The sequence below is a fragment of the Aedes albopictus genome, chromosome 2, assembly GCF_035046485.1.
Source record: "Aedes albopictus strain Foshan chromosome 2, AalbF5, whole genome shotgun sequence".
Lineage (NCBI taxonomy): Eukaryota > Metazoa > Arthropoda > Insecta > Diptera > Culicidae > Aedes > Aedes albopictus.
This window is the reverse complement of record NC_085137.1, coordinates 126,226,409-126,245,021: the sequence shown is the minus strand read 5'-3', so window position 1 is coordinate 126,245,021 and position 18,613 is coordinate 126,226,409. Positions and strand designations below refer to the sequence as shown.

Here is an 18,613-nt window from a genome sequence, read left to right as displayed (position 1 = left end):
GACACATTAATGACTAATCCGATTCGCCTGGCTTCACTCTTTTGTCGGATGTACGTTTCCGTAATCGTCTCAAATTTATGGGCTATATCAATATCATCAGCGAAACCAAGCAGCTGAACGAACTTCGTGAAAATCGTTTCTCTCGTGTTTATCTCCGCTCTCCTTATTGCATCCTCTAACGCAATGTTGAACAGCAAGAACGAAAGACCATCACCTTGCCGTAACCCTCTCCAGGATTTTTTTCCATTGCTTCCTTCACTGATTCCATTTTTCCATTTCTGAAAGAATTTCTGTGATGAATCTAGGAGAATATTTTTTAGGAGTTACATATATCTGGAGAAATTATTTTAGTAATGGATCGTTGTCGGGATTTTTTTTGGTGAAATTTTTGAAGGAATTCTTGGATTATTTTTGACAAATCTCCGGTAGAGTTTTCTGAAAAACTTCCTGGAAGATATCCCTGCAGATACACTTTGAATGATTCCAGATGGGCATATTGGTAGATCAATTGGTGATTAGCGGAATTGATGAAGAAATATCTGAGGGAATACCTGCTGAAATTCCTAAAAGGATCTTCAGCTAATCATCAATTGATCTACCAATATGCCCCTCTGGAATCATTCGAAGTGTATCTGCAGGGATATCTTCCAGGAAGTTTTTCAGAAAACTCTACCGGAGATTTGTCAAAAATAATCCAAGAATTCCTTCAAAAATTTCAACAAAAAAAAATCCCGACAACAATTCATTACTAAAATGATTGCTCTAGAATAACTCCAAAAAAAATTTTCCTGGATTCCTCACAGAAATTCTTTCAGAAATTTGCAATCTCTTAATATTTTATTTCCTATGAAATGTCTCATGAAATTGTATTCCTCCTGGAGTTTCTTAGGGATTTCTTCCAGAGATTCACTCGGGAATTCCTTCTGGTATTCTTTCAGGGATTATTAGTTAGTTAGTTTAAATTTTTAACCAAAAATTTGAAATAGTAAAAACCCCTTCCTGATTTTTTCCTCTTTATGAAACCCTTCAGGATAGACGTGTGTGCCGAAGCAGTTTTCACCGGCGGCGGCGTGTATAGCAATTTGAGGCGGCGGCGGCGGCGTAATCGGCGTGACCTTATTTTTTTTTGTGAAATGCTGGAAAACGTTAATACAGAATAATTTGTTTCCTGTACTTGAGTACAATTTTCATATATTTTGTGTGAAATGTGTAAACGTATGTAAATCAGAGATTTCAATAAAAACTATACTTGCAACAATTATACTATAAATTTAAGAGAGAATTCTTGAGGACGTTTACCAGGAAATTTATAAAGGATTCCTCTTGAGTGAAATTCACAACGTCGCACGTCTCTTCTTAGGAAATTCTTTTCTAAAACTCATTTTTGACCAGTGCCGTCATGGTAAATCTGATTTTCTTTGGAGTTCTGTTAGGGTTCTTTTCAGGAACGTTTAGAAGGATTCTAAGAATTTTATCATGCGTTTCTTCAGAAATTCCTCCAGAAAATTCTCAATAGATTCTTCTGGAAGTTCCTCCAGGGGGCTTCCTGGCAGATCCGCAGATATTCCTCCACGGGTGGGATCGCAAACTTCTCTAGAGATTTATAGAAACCTTCCATCATGGTTTCTTCTTCCGGCGACTCTTAAAAAATCCCTCCAAAGATTCTTTCAGGAGTTCCTTTAGAAATCGCTTCAGGATTTATTTCCTGACGTTTCTTCAGAAATATACTTGGAACTACTGCACAGCAATCTTCAGTTTTCCAGGATATTTCTTTTTGCACGAATTCAGAATCTTCTTCATGATTTAATTCAGAAATTCCTTGAGGATGTTCTTTAAAAATTTCTTCAGCGATTTATCAGAAACTAGTCAATTATATTTTTCCTTAAATTTTTCCAAAAATGTCTCCTGAAATTCTTTTAGAAATTCCTCCAAAGCCATCTCAGGAGTTTTTTTCTTACCCTGTTGGGGAATTTAAACCACTGCGTCCAATTAACTGAACTTTTGTGGTAAATCTCAGGAGCTCTCTGAGACTTTCCCAAGAGCTCCCCCAAAGATTATTTCTGAAAATGTCTGAATGAAATTAAATCTTATCAGGAAATGTCTTTAGAAACTCTTTCAGATAATTCTCCAAGAATGACTCCTACATGTTTTATGCAATTCCATCAAATCTATATATATAAAATGTAGTGGCATACGTGGGACCACGCATAACTTGCGAACGGATGGTCCGATTTGGATCGTCTAAGTTTTGTTCTGTTAGTTTTCACCCAAGGAAGGTTTATGAGGCCTAAAACATGGGAAAATTGAGAGTTTTTGAAAATCGGGTTTTCATACATTTTGAACGGGGACTTGGGTGCTTGGCTAGGGACTTGGAACGTCAAAAAACGCAGTAGGCAAGGCAAAGTTTGCCGGGTACAGCTAGTATTTCTATAAATATCTGTGGAGTAATATCTAAAAAAAACCACGGAGGAATCTCCAAAGGAATCCCAGGAAATATATCTGAAAGAACCGAAGTAAGTATTCCAAAAAGAAACCGTCTAGGCATTTCTTCGGTAACCACAGACGATATTTTCCAAGGGATTCCTTGAAAGAAATCATGGAAAAATGTTTGAGGTAATTTCTTACTGACATTCTTGGGAAATCCTTAAACTTGTGAAGGAGTCTTTAGTGATATTTCAGATGGAATTCTTTAGTAGGCTTTAGATGGAATCCATGGACGAATTTCGGAAAAAACCTTTGGAGGATTTTTTGAATAAATTGTTTATCTAATTCCTGAACATTATGAGAAAGCATCCCAAGGAATTTTCTGAAATAATTCTAGAAAGAGTTGCTAAAAAAAATGTGGAAGTTCTCTATCAAAAACCCTTGGTGGAATCCCCACAAGGATTTATTAATAAATATTTAGAAAAAATCCAAGACAAATCATCTAACAAAATTCATGGTCGATATTCGGAAAGAATTCCCGAAGGAATTTATGAACATAATTATAAAAGAACCCCTGAGAAATACTCTTCTAAATTTCTTAAAGAATCCGAAGAAAAATTCCCGATGCTATCCTTAGAAGAATTTCAGGAGGAATTACTGGTAAAATACGTGAAGAAATACCCGGAGGAATCCATGAACTGTATTATATTTTTTCAGAAATCACTGAAAGAATATCTACTGGAATTAGAAAACAAAATCATGGAAGAATTTTCGAATAATGTCCTGGAGACACTCCATGAAGAAATTTATAGAAGAAGCCCTAAAAGAATTTTCGGATTCTCCGATAGAGGAATTCCTGAAAGAACCCTGGGACAACTGTGTAAATATAACTCCTGATGTTATTTCTGAAGGACGAACGTCCATAAGTTACGCCACGCTTTGAGGAGTGAGGGGTTCCGAAGAGTGTGATAATTTCAGAGGAGTCATACAAACAGTGTGCCATAGAAGGAATCGGGGGTGGAGGGTGGAATTTGAAAATGGACATTTTTGCGTGACCTTATTCATTGAATTTCTTATAAATCAATGGAGCCATTTCAGGAATTCCATAGAAATTCTTTGGAAAATGTATGGAGCAACTTAAAACTCCTATAAAAAATATTTCTGAAGGAACATTCGAATTTTTTGAAGAATCATTGGAGAAATTTCTGAAGGAATTCTGGACTTTTTATTTTTTAGAAAATAAAACGCTGTTAGAATGTCAGGAATCCATGTATGGTTTTCTGAAAAAAAAAAAAATCCTGGATAAATTTTTGAAATAATCCATAGGGGAGTTTCTTAAACATGAAGTTTTCGTTAGAAGAATTCATGGTGAAATTTCTGGAAGGTCCTTTATAGGAATTTCTGAAGATTGCGTGGAATATATGCCTTCAAGGATGCACGCTATGTCTGAACTATCAGATTATAAGAATGGAATGTACATCGGGTTTCTTTCCACATAATGTCAGAATTTATCCTATATTATCATATGCAGAAACTTTTAAAATATTTCATCGGGGAAATTTTGATTTTTCCATCTTTTTGGCTGTTTTTTTATACAAAATTGCATGAAATTCTCATTTTTAGCCAATATCTCTCCCATACAAATTGTGTGGAAAAATTGTCACCGATAGAATATTTTTAAACCTTCTGCAGATGAAATTATAGCTTGAACACTGATGTTTGGTGGAAAGAAATCCGATGTACATTCAATTTTTATAATCTGCTGGTTCAGACATAGCGTGGGATGTCATTCGTAAATTGCCATGAAAATCTTCCATGAGGTAAACAAAGAATGTGTGGGAGGATGTGTTTGTGAACCTAATTAGATCACTGCCAAGAATTTTGTTGATAATTCATTATGATTTACAAGATACTTGCTTAGTACTTGAAATAAAATAAGAGGATCTTCAAAGTATAGCAGTAAGAAATCACTAAAGTAAATCACATAAAAATGTTACAAAAAAAGTAAAAGAAAACTTCAGAAAAATACACCTAATATGCAGAAGAAAAAACAATAGAAACTGTTTTTAAATTGCTACATATTAGGTTTAAATATGTGGTTCGTAAAGTGTTGGCGATAAAAAAATCTTTGTCGTTTTCTCATCGGCGGCGTGGAAAAATATGAACAGCGGCGCGCCACGTCAATTTAACTGGCGGCGGCGGCGTGAAAAAATCGTCGGCGACGGCGGCGCGGCGCGGCGGCGCACACGTCTACTTCAGGAATCCTACCTGGGATTTCATCAGGTTTTTTAGAAAAAAAATCCTTCTGCGATCTTTTCAGTACTTCGTCCTAGAATTTCTACAGGATCTTCTCCTGGGGTTTCTTCAGAATTTCTTCTGGGATTTCTTCAGAAATTCCTCCAGGCATTTCATCAGGAAGTCCTCCAAATATGCCTGGAATTCCTTCAGGCATTCCTTCAGAGATAGGGTGACGATGGGTATTATCGGCAGGTTTGTTCTCTTCGTCAAGGGGGGTTTGTGTCGGCCAAATTTCCTGAAACTTGGTCATATAATTCAGCTTGGTTGGGAAGGATTTGAGGCCAACTCTGAGTTCAATAGCTTTCAAAAAACCTCCCATGACGAAGAGAACAAAACTGCCGAAAATACACAGTTTCCCCTACCTCCAGGAATTGCTCTAGTATATTTTTTTTTTTCAATACATTTCTCCAGGAATTCCTCCAGGATATCTTCTAGAAATTCTTCCAGCAATTTTCCCAGGCATCCCGCCAGGCATTTCTTCTGCAATTCCACCAGGATTTCGTCCAGGAATTCCTCCAAGAATTCCTGCATGTATTCCTACAGGAATTCCACCAGTTATTCCTCGAGGCGCTCCTCAAGGCATTCTGACAGGAATTCCTCCATATATTTCTACAGGAATTCGTCCTGGAATTCTTTCAGAAATTACTCCAAGAATTCCTTCAGGCATCCTTCTAATAATTCTTCTTGAATTTCCTTCAGAAATTACTTTCAGGGTTCCTTCAGGAATTCCTCTACAGATTTCTTCAGAAATTCCGTCACGAATGTGTCAAGGGATTTCTCCAAGGATTCATATAGAACTTCCTTCAGGCATTCCTTTAGGAATTTCTTCAGGAATTCCTCCACGGATTCATCCAAGAATTCTTCCAGGAATTTCTCTAGGAATTTTTCTAGGAATTCCTCCAGAAATTTTCCCATGCATCCCTTCAGGAATTCTTCCAGGATTTCGTCCAAGAATTCTTTCAGGAATTCCTCCAAGATTTCTTCATTCAGGAAATTCGCCAGGTATGTCAGGAATTGCTTAAAAGATTAATTCAGGTATTCCTCCAGGGATTCTTCCAGAAATTCTGCCAGGAGCTTTTCCAGGAATTTCCCCAGGGATTCATATAAGACTTTTTTCAAGCTTCCTTTAGGAATTTCTCCAGAGAATCCTCTATGCATTCCTTCAGGGGTTCCTCCAGGAGATTCTTGAGAAATTTATTTATTTCATTCGTCAATCATAACATACATTACATTTATTTGTTCAACATCACATTTAATCTTGTACCAACTTTTCGAACCCTCTAAGCAGAATACCCTCTTCGAATGAGCGTAATCAGTTTCGTACCTTTTAATACCGCCCTATGTTGCTTATCCTTTGACAGATGGATAACTGACACTGAGGAAGATTACAAGTGGTAGTCGAAATACGCGTATCTGTCAAAGGATAAGCAACATAGGGCGGAATTAAAAGGTACGAAACTGATTACACTCATTCGAATCACATTTAAGACAAGACATAATCAACAATAGCACTCCACAATACTCGGTTTGTGGCTGCCGCTCTCCATCCTCGGTCGCGCCAACTGCTCGCCAGGTCACGCTCCACCTGGTCCGCCCACCGTGCTCTCTGCGCTCCACGCCTTCTTGTGCCAATCGGATCAGTTGCAAACACCAGCTTTGCAGGGTTGTTGTCCGGCATTCTTGCAACATGCCCTGCCCACCGTATCCTTCCGGCTTTGGCCACCTTGTGGATGCTGGGTTCGCCGTAAAGTGCAGCGAGCTCGTGGTTCATCCTTCTCCGCCACACACCGTTCTCCTGTACGCCGCCGAAGATCGTCCTCAGCACGCGTCGCTCGAAAACTAAGAGTGCTTGCAGGTCCTCCTCGAGCATCGTCCATGTCTCGTGCCCGTAGAGGACCACCGGTTTTATTAGCGTTTTGTACAAGGTGCATTTGGTGTGTGGGCGAATCTTTTTCGACCGCAGTTTCTTCTGGAGCCCCGTAGTAGGCCCGACTTCCACTGGTGATGCGCCTCCGAATTTCACGGCTCACGTTGTTGTCAGCTGTCAGTAAGGATCCGAGGTAGACGAATTCCTCCACCACCTCGAAGGTATCCCCGTCTATCGTAACATTTTACTACCCAGACGGATCCAGTCGTGTTCGGTTCCGCCTACCAGCATGTACTTTGTTTTTGAGGCATTCACCATAAGCCCGACCTTTGCTGCTTCGCGTTTCAGGCGGGTGTACAGCTCTGCCACCGTTCCAAATGTTCTGGCAATAATGTCCATGTCGTCCGCAAAGCCCACAAATTGACCGGATTTTGTGAAAATCGTTCCCCGGCTGTTGAGCCCGGCTCGTTGAATCACACCTTCCAGAGCGATGTTGAAGAGTAGGCATGAGAGTCCATCACCTTCTCACAGTCTCCGGCGAGATTTGAATGAACTGGATAGTTCACCCGAAACCTTTACGCAGTTTTGCACACCGTCCATCGTTGCTTTAATCAGTCTAGTCAGCTTCCCAGGAAAGCCGTTTTCGTCCATAATTCTCCATAGCTCTGCGCGGTTGATACTGTCGTATGCCGCTTCGAAGTCGATGAGCAGGTTATGCTTTGGGACCTGGTATTCACGGGATTTCTGGAGGATTTGCCGTACGGTAAAGATCTGGTCCGTCGTTGACCGGCCGTCGATGAAGCCGGCTTGATATTGCTGTGTGCGTTCAAGATGCAAACGGTGCCCAAATGCGCTTCAAACGCGGTAACACATGTAACCAAAGGCAACATAGCAACCATAGCCAATATCACCGCCAACCTAGGATTCGAAAGCTCCCACTGACATCGGGTTAGTTGTTAGAAAATCTTACCGCATTTGGTGATCCCGCATTTGATATTTGCATTTTGAATGCACGCAGCAATAACTTCCCACGAACTCATTCGTTTAGGTGACGGACGACGGAAGATGATCTGGGATAGCACTTTGTAGGCAGCATTCAAAATAGTGATCGCCCTGAAGTTCTCACATTCCAAATGGTCGCCTTTCTTTTGAATGGGGCAGATTACCCCTTCCTTCCACTTCTCCGGTAGCTGTTCGGTTTCCGAGATCCTGACTATCAGCCGATCCAGACAGGTGGTCAACTTTTCTGGGTCTATCTTGATGAGTTCAGCTACGATACCATCCTTACCAGCTGCTTTGTTAGTTTTGAGCTGGTGAATGGCATCCTTAACTTCCCTCAGCGTGGGAGTTGGTTCATTTCCGTCCTCCGCTGCACTGGTGTCGTTGTTTCCTCCGTTGCCGTGGGCTCCCGTGCCTACGTTCTTCACGCCATTTAAGTGCTGATCGAAGTGCTGCTTCCACCTTTCGATCACCTCACGTCGGTCCGTCAAAAGGCCTCCGTCTTTATCCCTGCATATTTCGGCTCAGGCATAAATCCATTGTGGGATACGTTGAGCTTCTGATAGAACTTCCATTTCTTCACTTCCGCTTTCTCATTGCCCGGAATCAAACAATGTGAAGGGACCCAAGCTATGGTGATGGCGTATGAGCGTTTCGACAAAGCACCCAAGACCTGGCGTATTCCTATCAGGAAGTACGCTGAGTGCTTCATCAGTTTCATTGACCGAACAGCCTTCAGAGAACTTAGACTGTCGGTAAAAATGAAGTAGTGCTCAGGTGGAAGAATGCTTATGTACTCTAAGGTGTAGTATATAGGCGCTAGCTCAACTACGTAAACAGAACAGGTCTTTTGAAGCATGAAGGTGGCGCTATGAAATTCGTTATAGACACCGAATCCAGTCGAATCATCGGTTTTTGAAGAACTGTCTGTCCCCGCTTACATACCCGAACTTACGTGCAAAAATTTGTGGAATACCTACAGAACGAAAATATTCTGGTATTCCGGTGATCTCATCCTTCATGGACAGATCAAAATCCACAGAGGAACTGTCGAAGTCTGAGAAATTGACACGATTGGTGGTGGAGTCAGCAGAAAAATGCCAGCTTTTTCGGTTCGGCATCGTGTCGTCGGTCTGCGTTATGAGCGTCGTCGTTTTCCGTGTACGCCGGGTAAGTTCAGTGCTTTCGAGGTGGCGATTCCAGTCAGCAGAAAAATGCCGTTTTTTTTTTCGTTTCGTTCCGTTGGGGTGGTTCGGTCGTGTGGAAGCCAAAGATCGGAGTTGTGCGGTAGCTTTGCAGCTTATGATCCAAATTATTGCGCGCTTGGTTTTGTTTTTTGTTCGACGTCGAGATACACAGACAACCAGCGATGGAGACACATAAATGGGTGAGCTCGTTTCATGCTATTATTTTATTGTGAATGTTCGTTGACAAGTCAGTCGTAGACTCTTTTTTTTGTATTCTCTAAAGCACACTTTATATAGTCCGTCACTTCAAGTAACGGCGCTGACTTTCTAATCTAATCTCTAATCTCGGGATCTAATTAGAAGCGGTTTGATGTACGGTGTTAGACTTTGGACGGACTACAAATTAAGTACCTTATTAAGAAAAAATGTCGATATACGATAAAGTTTCACAAAACGATTCAAGATAAATCATTATTATTCACTTCGAAGAAATTGTGTTTTGCTCAAAGCCTAGTTTTATAATAAGACGAAAACAGATGTCATTACTGACCTGGTTACCACCATTCCCTTAAATGCTCAGCTTTAAAACTGCCACTTAACCCTTACCGAGTAGATTATCTCACTGCCCTTCCAAACGACCGGTATCATTATAGGGCGCCCAAATTGCAATTTAATGTGAAGGTAATTGTAAAAGCTTTAAACGGACAACAGTGATACACTTCTGAAGCGCTGGCAAAAGAAGGCATAACAAAAGATTTGGCGTTTGGTCATACAGCAAAGCTTTTTCCACTTACGGAACACGAAAGCGCCCCGAACCTAACGGTGCAACCAAGATTGGTTTCTCGAGTTGAGCGGTCTCATTTGAATCTCTTTATTTGCTGCTGCCATCAACTCGTAGCTTAATTAAATGTATCGTAGAATGGGGTAGCATTGATCAGTTTTGTCTTTCTCTGAAACTAGGCGTATCGGAAAGGCCATTAGAGCACAGCATATTATTATTATGATCATTGACGCTGCTCTGTGATTGATTCGAATCTATACGATTCAAGAGCACAACATTCATAAAGTTAATACAGTGCAACATAAGGTCTAATATTGCTGAATTCACCCTAAATTGGACTGACACAATAGTGTGCACACACCTTCAAAGTGTGTTTACAGCGCAGGGATACGTCGGATCGAATTAAGGTCTTCGGTGCACTTATTCCTTGTGAATGGAGGAATAAGTGCACCGAAGACGTCGAGATGATCCGAGGCAAATGTGCACTTTTATAACACTTTTTAGGCGTACCAAAAAAGTGTGATAGTTCAATTTGAGATGTAGTCTGCAATAGCTTCTGATCAATCTTTCACCATATGACGGTGCAACAATCATTCCTTTCTCATGCATTCTCTCCCCTTTTTGCTCGCTCATCCGCAGGTTCCATGGAGACCCCTCCCGTATCACGTACCTCAGCAGCAGCTGATCAGTGTAGCGAGTTTTGACACAACCAGCAAGGACGAGCTGGTCCATATCGCGCAGCACAATGCGCACATCCTGAAGCAGTTCAACCAGCCCATCACCCAGTACCAGAACCAGAACACCCAGCAGATTCAACCGGTGGGCGGCACATTCCCACCTCAAGTGCAACAGTCGCCTCAGTCCCCGTCACAACAACAGTCCCACAAAAAGCCACCGCCCTATGGGGGTCACACGCCCGGACCCAAGTACATGACCACCCCCCTGCTGCTGACCAACGTGAGCCCGGGAGCCGTGGGCATGCAAACCATGGCTCGCCACGCCGGTAAACCCTTTGGACCCAAATCGGATCAAATTACCACGCTCAACCTGGTGCAGCACTCGCCAACGCCACCGAAGCTTGTCACTCCGATGGCGGGACATTTGGCTCCGGTCGGGGTCAAGGCGGCCAAATTCAATGGCCAATTTAGGTAAAATAGATGGGTTCCCCCTCCCCCGGCCAGGTCAGTTGACGTCGACGTTGACTGGCTGGCGGGAATGAATGGAATGATCTCATGATGACATGCCGGATTGTGTTCGAGTTTGGGGCTGCCTGGGGGAGTTTCGCTTTAGAGTTGTGGTTAATGTAGTCATCTTGTTTTGAATACTATCTGCTTACACATTGTAGATTAGCTTATTGTTTCTCTTCACGGTTTATTTATGTTGAGCAAGCAGCACGGATGGGCGAAGAAAAATTGGGTATCAAATGAAGACACCATTGTCACAAAATTAGATCACCTTTATGCAAGTAAATTCGAGCGAGAGTTGGTTATAAGACCATAAAGCAGAACACGCTGGGCCTCCCAAATCTTGTTCAAAAGACACTCTTCTTTGCGTAGGCTAGACTATACTCAGACGTTGATTGCATGTCTTAGTGCCTTCTCCTAGAACTCAGAAGCAACTTCTGGAGGATTCCTAGAAATAACTCCAGGACAGGAAGGATTAAACAAGATGCTCTCAGGACCATTTCTAGGAGGAACTCCTGGAGAATTTCTTAAGGGAATATAGGACAAAAGGTCGAAAGGGCGAAAGGTCACAACTTTGGAGGGACAAAAGTTTTAAAAACTCATTTTCAAAGAGGGGTGAGATTCTCGGAAACTAATAATTTTTGACCATTAATGGTTCTTTTTCTTTTTTGTTCTAAATATCAACTATTTCTTCTGTCAATCTCTTGTCTTTCGACATTATTTTCTCTTTTGCGTGACGTGATTTATGGGCGTTCTCAAAGCACCCAAAAAGAACTTTAGGAGAGTTTTAAGAAAGAATTGATGGAGGATTTCCAGAAGGAATTCTTAGAGCATAGCTGGGAGCCCTGGACATTTTGAAGAATATTTTGAATGAATACCAATAGGATTTTTTGGAACAATGCTGGAACTTTTTGAAGAATTCCAGATGGAACTCCTGATGGAATTCCAGAAAATCTTTCAATGGAATCCCAAGAAGAACTTCTGGAGTTCGCCAAGAAGGAACTCCTGGATGAATCTTAGAAAGAATGAAGGAATTTCAGAAGAAACATCTGGTCAAAGTAAAAACAGAGCTGATCACTCAAGATTTCCCAATACCAGCGCCCCCTACACTGGGTACGTCTCCAATTAAATGGTTTGACTATTGCACTCAATTATAAATTATTCAGAGGAAACTTTTATCTGTGATTATCGCGAAAGGGACATTCTTTCTGGAATTCTTTGTATGAGTTTCGTAAGAATTCTTATGGAAATTTTGAGAAATTTCTTGATGATGACTTCCAGGGACACCGTCAGAAATTCCGTTAGGCATTACTTGAGGGTTTATCAAAAATAATTTGGAATGTTTGCAGAAAGCTGGTTCTCGTATCACAATCACAACGACGACCCCTTTGCCTAACGTCCTGGTTTTGAACGGCTAGGTACTAGTAGTTTGATGATGACTACTAGCCCTAGACAGGCTAGTCTTTAATTATTTGGGATATTTGCTTCAATTGCAAGAATTCCTGGAAGAACTTCTGGATATCGCGGGAGGAATACCTGAACAAATTCTGCGGGGATCTCTTAAGTCAACACAGGAGATATTTTTGATGGAATCACGAAAGCAAATTCTAAAAAAAAAATTGTAGGCATTTATGAATTAAAGGAAATTCTCAAAGAATTCTTTTAAAGACCTTGGAAAGCATCTTTGAAGCAAACCCTATAGGGTTTGTAAAAAAAGAAACAATTTAAAAAAACTGCATGGAAGATGCTTGACAGAAATCACTTGTTGAAATTTCTGAAGAAATCCCCAAAATTATGAAGATGTATGTGGAGGTAAAAAATATCTCCTCCAAGGAATTGCAAAAGAAATCTCAGCAGGAGTTTCTTAAATAAACCCTTCGTTCGAAGTTTCGTGATCAGAAAGGCGAACTGAAATGCCAGTTTGAACCTATCATTCCATAAACATATGAGTGTACTTCAGCTCCCATTTGGGTGTAAGGATTTTTGGAAGTGGAAAAAATTTCAGTAAAATCCCTGAAGAAGTCTTGGAAAGTAGTTTAAGATAAGTCTCTGGAATGATATTCGAAGAAATCACTGGAAAACTCTTGAAGGAATCCAAGGAGGGTTGTGTTAAGAACTTTCTGGAGAAACTTCTCGGCTTATCCTTGGTGGAATTCTTAGAAAAAAAAATAATTAAATTATAGGAAATTCCAAGAGATATCTTTTAATAAAATTCTTGGAGGATTTTCTGAAATAAAAAAATAATACCTGAAGAATTACAAAGATAGGCATTTTCAAAGTAAAAAAAAATATTTGGCTTATTTCTAAAAGAATTTTCATAGAAAATTCCAGGAATTACTTTTGAATAAATTTCTCAAAAAATTCATCTAGACGTTATCGGTTCCCAACCTTTTTCAGGTGGCGACCACCTTTAAGAATTGTCAAAACATCTGGGGCCCAATCGCACAAAATAGAATAATAATTTAACGTATTTTTTGGTAACACCGCGGCCCCCCTGGACTGGCTTCACGCCCCCCCCCTAGGGGGCTGCGGACCACCGCACAGTGGGAAAAATCGACCCAAAAAACGGATCTTTTAACGCCGCTGGTTTCGGTACGTGAAGTTGACCATTTCTGACGTAAAAAAATACGAGAAATCGATTGGTGCTAAATTCATTCACCGCACGGCACGGGAAGTGGTCCATTTTGCCCTATTTTGCCCTTTTTTTTTTCATACAAAAAGAGAATCTAAATGTACTTTCAAACCACTAACACGTCCGTATATCATTGAAATTAGCTGCAGGTGTGATTGAAAGTTAATAGGAATCATAAGAATACATGAAAGATCCTTTTAAATGCTTATTTTGCCCCATATGCTCCAACAACTGCCGGACATTGTGAATTTTACATGATTATGAATGGATTTTTAATGTAACTGATTTGAATTTCTTTTTTTTGCATAAACAAAAAGCGCTAGATCTGTTATCACCAGAATCATCTTCGGGAGTTGTCCAATTTGTCCCATTTTGCCCTATTATCATAGAAAAATGAGATTTAAAATGTATTTATAAGAAACAGATACTGTAATCTAACGTTGAAATTAGTTTTAGTTGCAATTGGAAACTAACAGCTATCATGCGCATAAATGAAAGATGTTTTCCCTATTTTGCCCTACATGCCCCTAAAATTGCTGGATGATAACATTTTTTCTATTGTTTTGTAATGTCACTGGTTGCAATACATGAAGTCCTAAATCATTTTGTATATATACAAATACGGTTTATCGATAAGGTTTACAATCATTCACGGGAGGGTACAAATAGCTGTCCATTTTACCCCATTTTGCCCTGATTTGTTGTCGCCTCATGAATGAATTAATTTCCCCCATTTGCTTATGTCCGAATTGATGGACTTTTGTTACTGAATCCAATGTAGTCAAAAGGACAGTTAAAACATATGACTTTGGTGGGGAATGCAGGGTGTAATAAGCACTAACCCTTATCTTAATTTGTGGCAAATATGCACTCAACTGTTTAAATTGGACATCTTAAATATGTATAATTTGGTGCTTTGAGACGCCCTATTTAATTAGTTTAGCGCATATTTGTCATATTATAGAAAAAGCTTGTTATACCCTTAATTCCCCATCAAATGCTGACATTATAGAAAAAGTCATATATATGTCTTTTTGATAACATTGGTTTCAGTACCAATGCTAATAAGGAAAATTCATTTATTCATTACTTGACAACAAATCAGGGCAAATTGATTTATTCATTACATGACAAAAATCAGGGCAAATTGGGGTGAAATGGACAGCTATTTATACCATTCCAAGGATGATTGTAGTATTAATCGATAAACCGCATTTTTATATATCAAAAATGATCCAGGGCTTCATGATTTGCATCCAGCAACATAATAAAACCATACAAAATATGTTATTATTCAGCAGTTTTAGGGGCATGTAGGGTAAAATAGGGAAAATAAATTTCTTATATGCGCATGACAGCTGTTAGCTTCCAATTGCACCTGAAACTAATTTCAACGTTCCATAGCAGTATTTGTTTTTCATAAATACATTTTGAATCTCATTTTCATGAAAATAGGGCAAAATGGGGTAAATTGGGAAACTCCCGAAGATGATTCTGGTGATAACAGATCTAGCGTTTTTTGTTTATGCCGAACAAATCAACTTCAAGTCAGTAACATTAAAAATCCATTCATAAGTATGGAAAATTGTGAATATCCGACAGGTGTTGGGGCATATGGGGCAAAATAAGCATTTAAAAGGATCTTTCATGTATTCTTATGATTCCTATTAACTTCCAATCACACCTGCAGCTAATTTCAATGATATACAGACGTGTTAGGGGTTTGATTCTCTTTTTGTATGAAAAAGGGCAAAATAGGGCAAAATGGACCACTTCCCGTGCCGTGCGGTGAATAAATTTAGCACCAATCGATTTCTCGTATTTTTTTACGTCAGAAATGGTCAACTTCACGTACCGAAACCAGCGGCGTTAAAAGACCCGTTTTTTGGGTCGATTTTTCCCACTGTGCACCGGTTGGGAACCCGTACCTTAGAGGAAATGCCGGATAAATTTCTGGAGTAATACATCGAGAAACATCTGGAGGAAACCTTGAAGGATTCTCTGTTTGATCTTCTGCAGAAGGAATTCTTGCCACTGAAAGATATAACTCAAGAAACTTTGGAGGAATTGATTTTTGGACACATATTAATCCATATTAATTTCTAGTGTAATCTCTAGAAAACGTTGAAGAAAATAAATTTTAATAAATCTTCTCCCTGTATATCCTTGGATGAACTGCATAACCTTGAATCGTTCGAACTCCGCCACTCTAACGAGTTTTTCTTTTAACAACAAAAAAGAAAAATGTATCTATTTTCAAAGGTCGTTTCCAACGTGTTTGTTCCGAATACCAAATTCGGAATTGGCCTGGTTTTCACCATTGTTTGCTTGAAGATATCTTAGCTTCTCGAAAATAGCTGGTTGTTACAAAAATAATGTTGGGTATCCAGAGGAAGCATGATAAAGTGAGTGATTCCGGATGCAATGTTTCATTAATTGAGTGTTTTTTTTTTTAATTTCTATCAGTTCACCTGGGATTTTTTTCCAGTCGTTCCACCGGGGATTCCCCTATGAGCTTCCGATGATTACCTCAGGGGTTTGCAGCATCATTCCTCAAAGGATTGCTTCTGAAATTCCTCCAGAGTTCATCCAGAAGTCCCTTTGAGGATTACTCCAGTAGTTTAAATCCAGTAGAGAATTTGTGTAGGCGTTTCTCCAAGGATTACTCTTGAAGTTCCTCCATAAATTTATCCAGCTTTTTTTTGTAGCAGTTTCTCCGAGGCTTCCCCCAGAAGCTTCATTTACGATTGCTCCAGGAGTTTATCTGTGGCGGTCCTCCATGTAATCCTTCAGTAACCAGGATACCTCTAAGGATTCCTCCAAAAATTTATTCAAAAGCATTTCTTCAAAAGTTTCACCCTCCAAAAATTGCTTCTGGAGTTATTTCGGGGATCAAACAGCAGTTCCTCATAGTATTCAGGAGTTTATCAGGGGATTTCCTTAGGCGTTATGTTCCATAAGTTTTTTCATCAATTCCGGCAAGAGTTGCTGCGGTTATTGTTTCAGAAGTTTTTCCGGGGAACGTGTTGAGGTGTTTCTCCAGAAATTTCTCCAGGGATATCGCCAAGGGTTCATCCGTGGATCTTCTTAGTTCTCCACATCTGAATTAAGTTTTTAAGGCATTCCGTTCGGAGATGCTACGGGGATGCTTCTAGCTTTCCTCCAAGGATTTCTTTAGAAGTTCCTTTGGAGGTTCCCTCAGTACTTAAGTACCTGTGGGGATTTCTCTCTAAAGGCTCTAATGGAGTTCATTTGGGGATTTCTATATATGTTCTTCTAAGGATTCCTTCATGAGTCGCCCGGGTTTTAATTCAGGAGTTCCTCCGGGGATCACTTCTCATGTTTCTCCGCGGATGCTTCTAGGGATTCACCCTACGATTACTCAATACGTTTTTTTCTTTGAGGGATTCTTCCAGGAGTTGATCCGGGACTCGTCTGCTGACTTCGTTTGAAGATAATTGTATGAAGTCATCTGGAAATTTCTATAGGCGATCCTCGGAGAATTTCTCCAAAAGCTGCACCAGGAGCTCCTCTGCGAAGTTCCATCGGGGATTCTAACGTAAGTGTCTAAGAGGATTCCTCAAGAAGTATCTCCGAAAATAGTTACAGGAGTTCATACGGGAATTTATTTAGGCTTTCTTCCACAAATTTCTCCAGGAGTTGTCCCGTGAATCCCACCGGGAATCGCTCTAGAGCTCTAGCAGTTCCTCCCAGTAATCTTCAAGAAAGTTTGTTCTTGGATTCCTCCAGGAGATACTCTAAAGCTTCTATATTGAACCGGATATCTGAGAGTTCTTCCCATGGAGTTTGCCTGATAATTCCTCCAGCAGTTTTCCAGCTATTCCACAAGCTGTTTCATCAGGAATTCTTCGAGTGCATTTTTTTTTTTCTTTAGAAATTCGTTCTGCAGTATACCGAGAGTATCTTCGGGAGTTTCTTCGTGAATGTACCCAGTACACACTTAGTTTTTTTCACCGAAACTCGGCAAACGGATTGCCGAGATTGGCACCGCCGAGTGCTCGGCAAGCATCTCAGCAAAAATAAGATTTGCCGAGATTTCGACAATCACAGAAGTGACAGCTTTTGATATATTTGCCGAAATCTCAGTAAATACATTTGCTGAATCTCGGTATTTTATTATGTTTTTGTTTTGGAACAGTGAAAAAAAGTAAAAAATGAAATGAAAAACTTTGCATCCACTTGGAAACACAATAAAAAGTTATCACAACGTTATTTATTCACTTTCATCCATTCAGCAATGAAAAAGTGTTGAATTTTTGCCGAACACTTATTGTTTTCTCTTCCAGACAGCAAAATTGAACAGCTCCTCTATCTCAGTTGTGGATTAGAGTTGAAATTCGTGAGGCCGCCATTATAGAATCATGTGAATTCGAATATAATTAGCTAGAATTTGAATACTTACATAAGAGTTATGCTTTTATAATTACTCTTATTTAGCGCTCAGCGTAATTTTTGTAATTCAGGATCTCGTGAACACCATGTAGCACTAATTCATTTCGTTATCTTTTTTTGTTTTGCTGCGACGTGCCGGCTGCAAAAGTGACATTTGTGTTTCGGAAAAGGATATGAATACTGAGATTTTGGTAATCTCGTTTTCTGATTTCGGCAAAATCTGTGTTTGCCAATGGACTCAGCAAAAAATGCTGCCAGTTTTCGGAGTTTTCAAACAAATTGCCGATAATTCGGTAAATTGTTGCGGGGAACCTCGGCGAAAACGTTTTGTTTGCTGTCAGCAAAATCTCCAGTTGCCAATTGAAATCAGCATTTTTTTTTTTCTGCCGAGCTCAAGAATCAGTTTTAAGTGTGTAGCTCTTCCGCAAATTCTCGAGAACTCAGCAGCAGTTCTGCCGTTCATTCATCATTTTCTCCAGAAGTTTTTCCAAGAATTGCTGCACGAGTTGCTTCAATTTTGATTTCTAGAGCTCTTGGGATTGAATTTTCAGGAGTAAGCTCCTGCTATGGTGTCTTTCAGCTCCAAACATGGTTTATTTTTCTGTTGGATTTCCACCGGAACTCATTCAGGAATTCTGCCGAAAACCGTTCCGTTACTTCAGGCGGAAATTTAATCAGGAGTCTTTCGAGAACTTTTTCAAGAATTCCTTCGGGGATTCTTTCAAAAATAACCCCGAGTTCAAAAGCTCCACAAAAGTTTCTCCATGAATTCTTGCAGAAATTCCTCAAACAATTCGTCCATGCATTGCGTCTTTTGGAAGCCCCTTT

The 18,613-nt window shown here is 40.0% G+C and overlaps 1 protein-coding gene across 7 annotated transcripts in view; it reads left to right on the top strand.

Annotated features, from left to right (window-relative positions):
- LOC109420024 (mucin-2-like) overlaps nt 1-18,613 on the top strand; it is a 196,616-nt gene that overhangs the window by 161,575 nt on the left and 16,428 nt on the right. For all 7 annotated transcript variants that reach the window (XM_062850366.1, XM_062850363.1, XM_062850362.1 and 4 more), the window contains exon 4: nt 10,196-10,704. In XM_062850366.1, the coding sequence (XP_062706350.1) occupies nt 10,196-10,704 (509 nt within the window). The remainder of the gene's footprint in view (nt 1-10,195; nt 10,705-18,613) is intronic.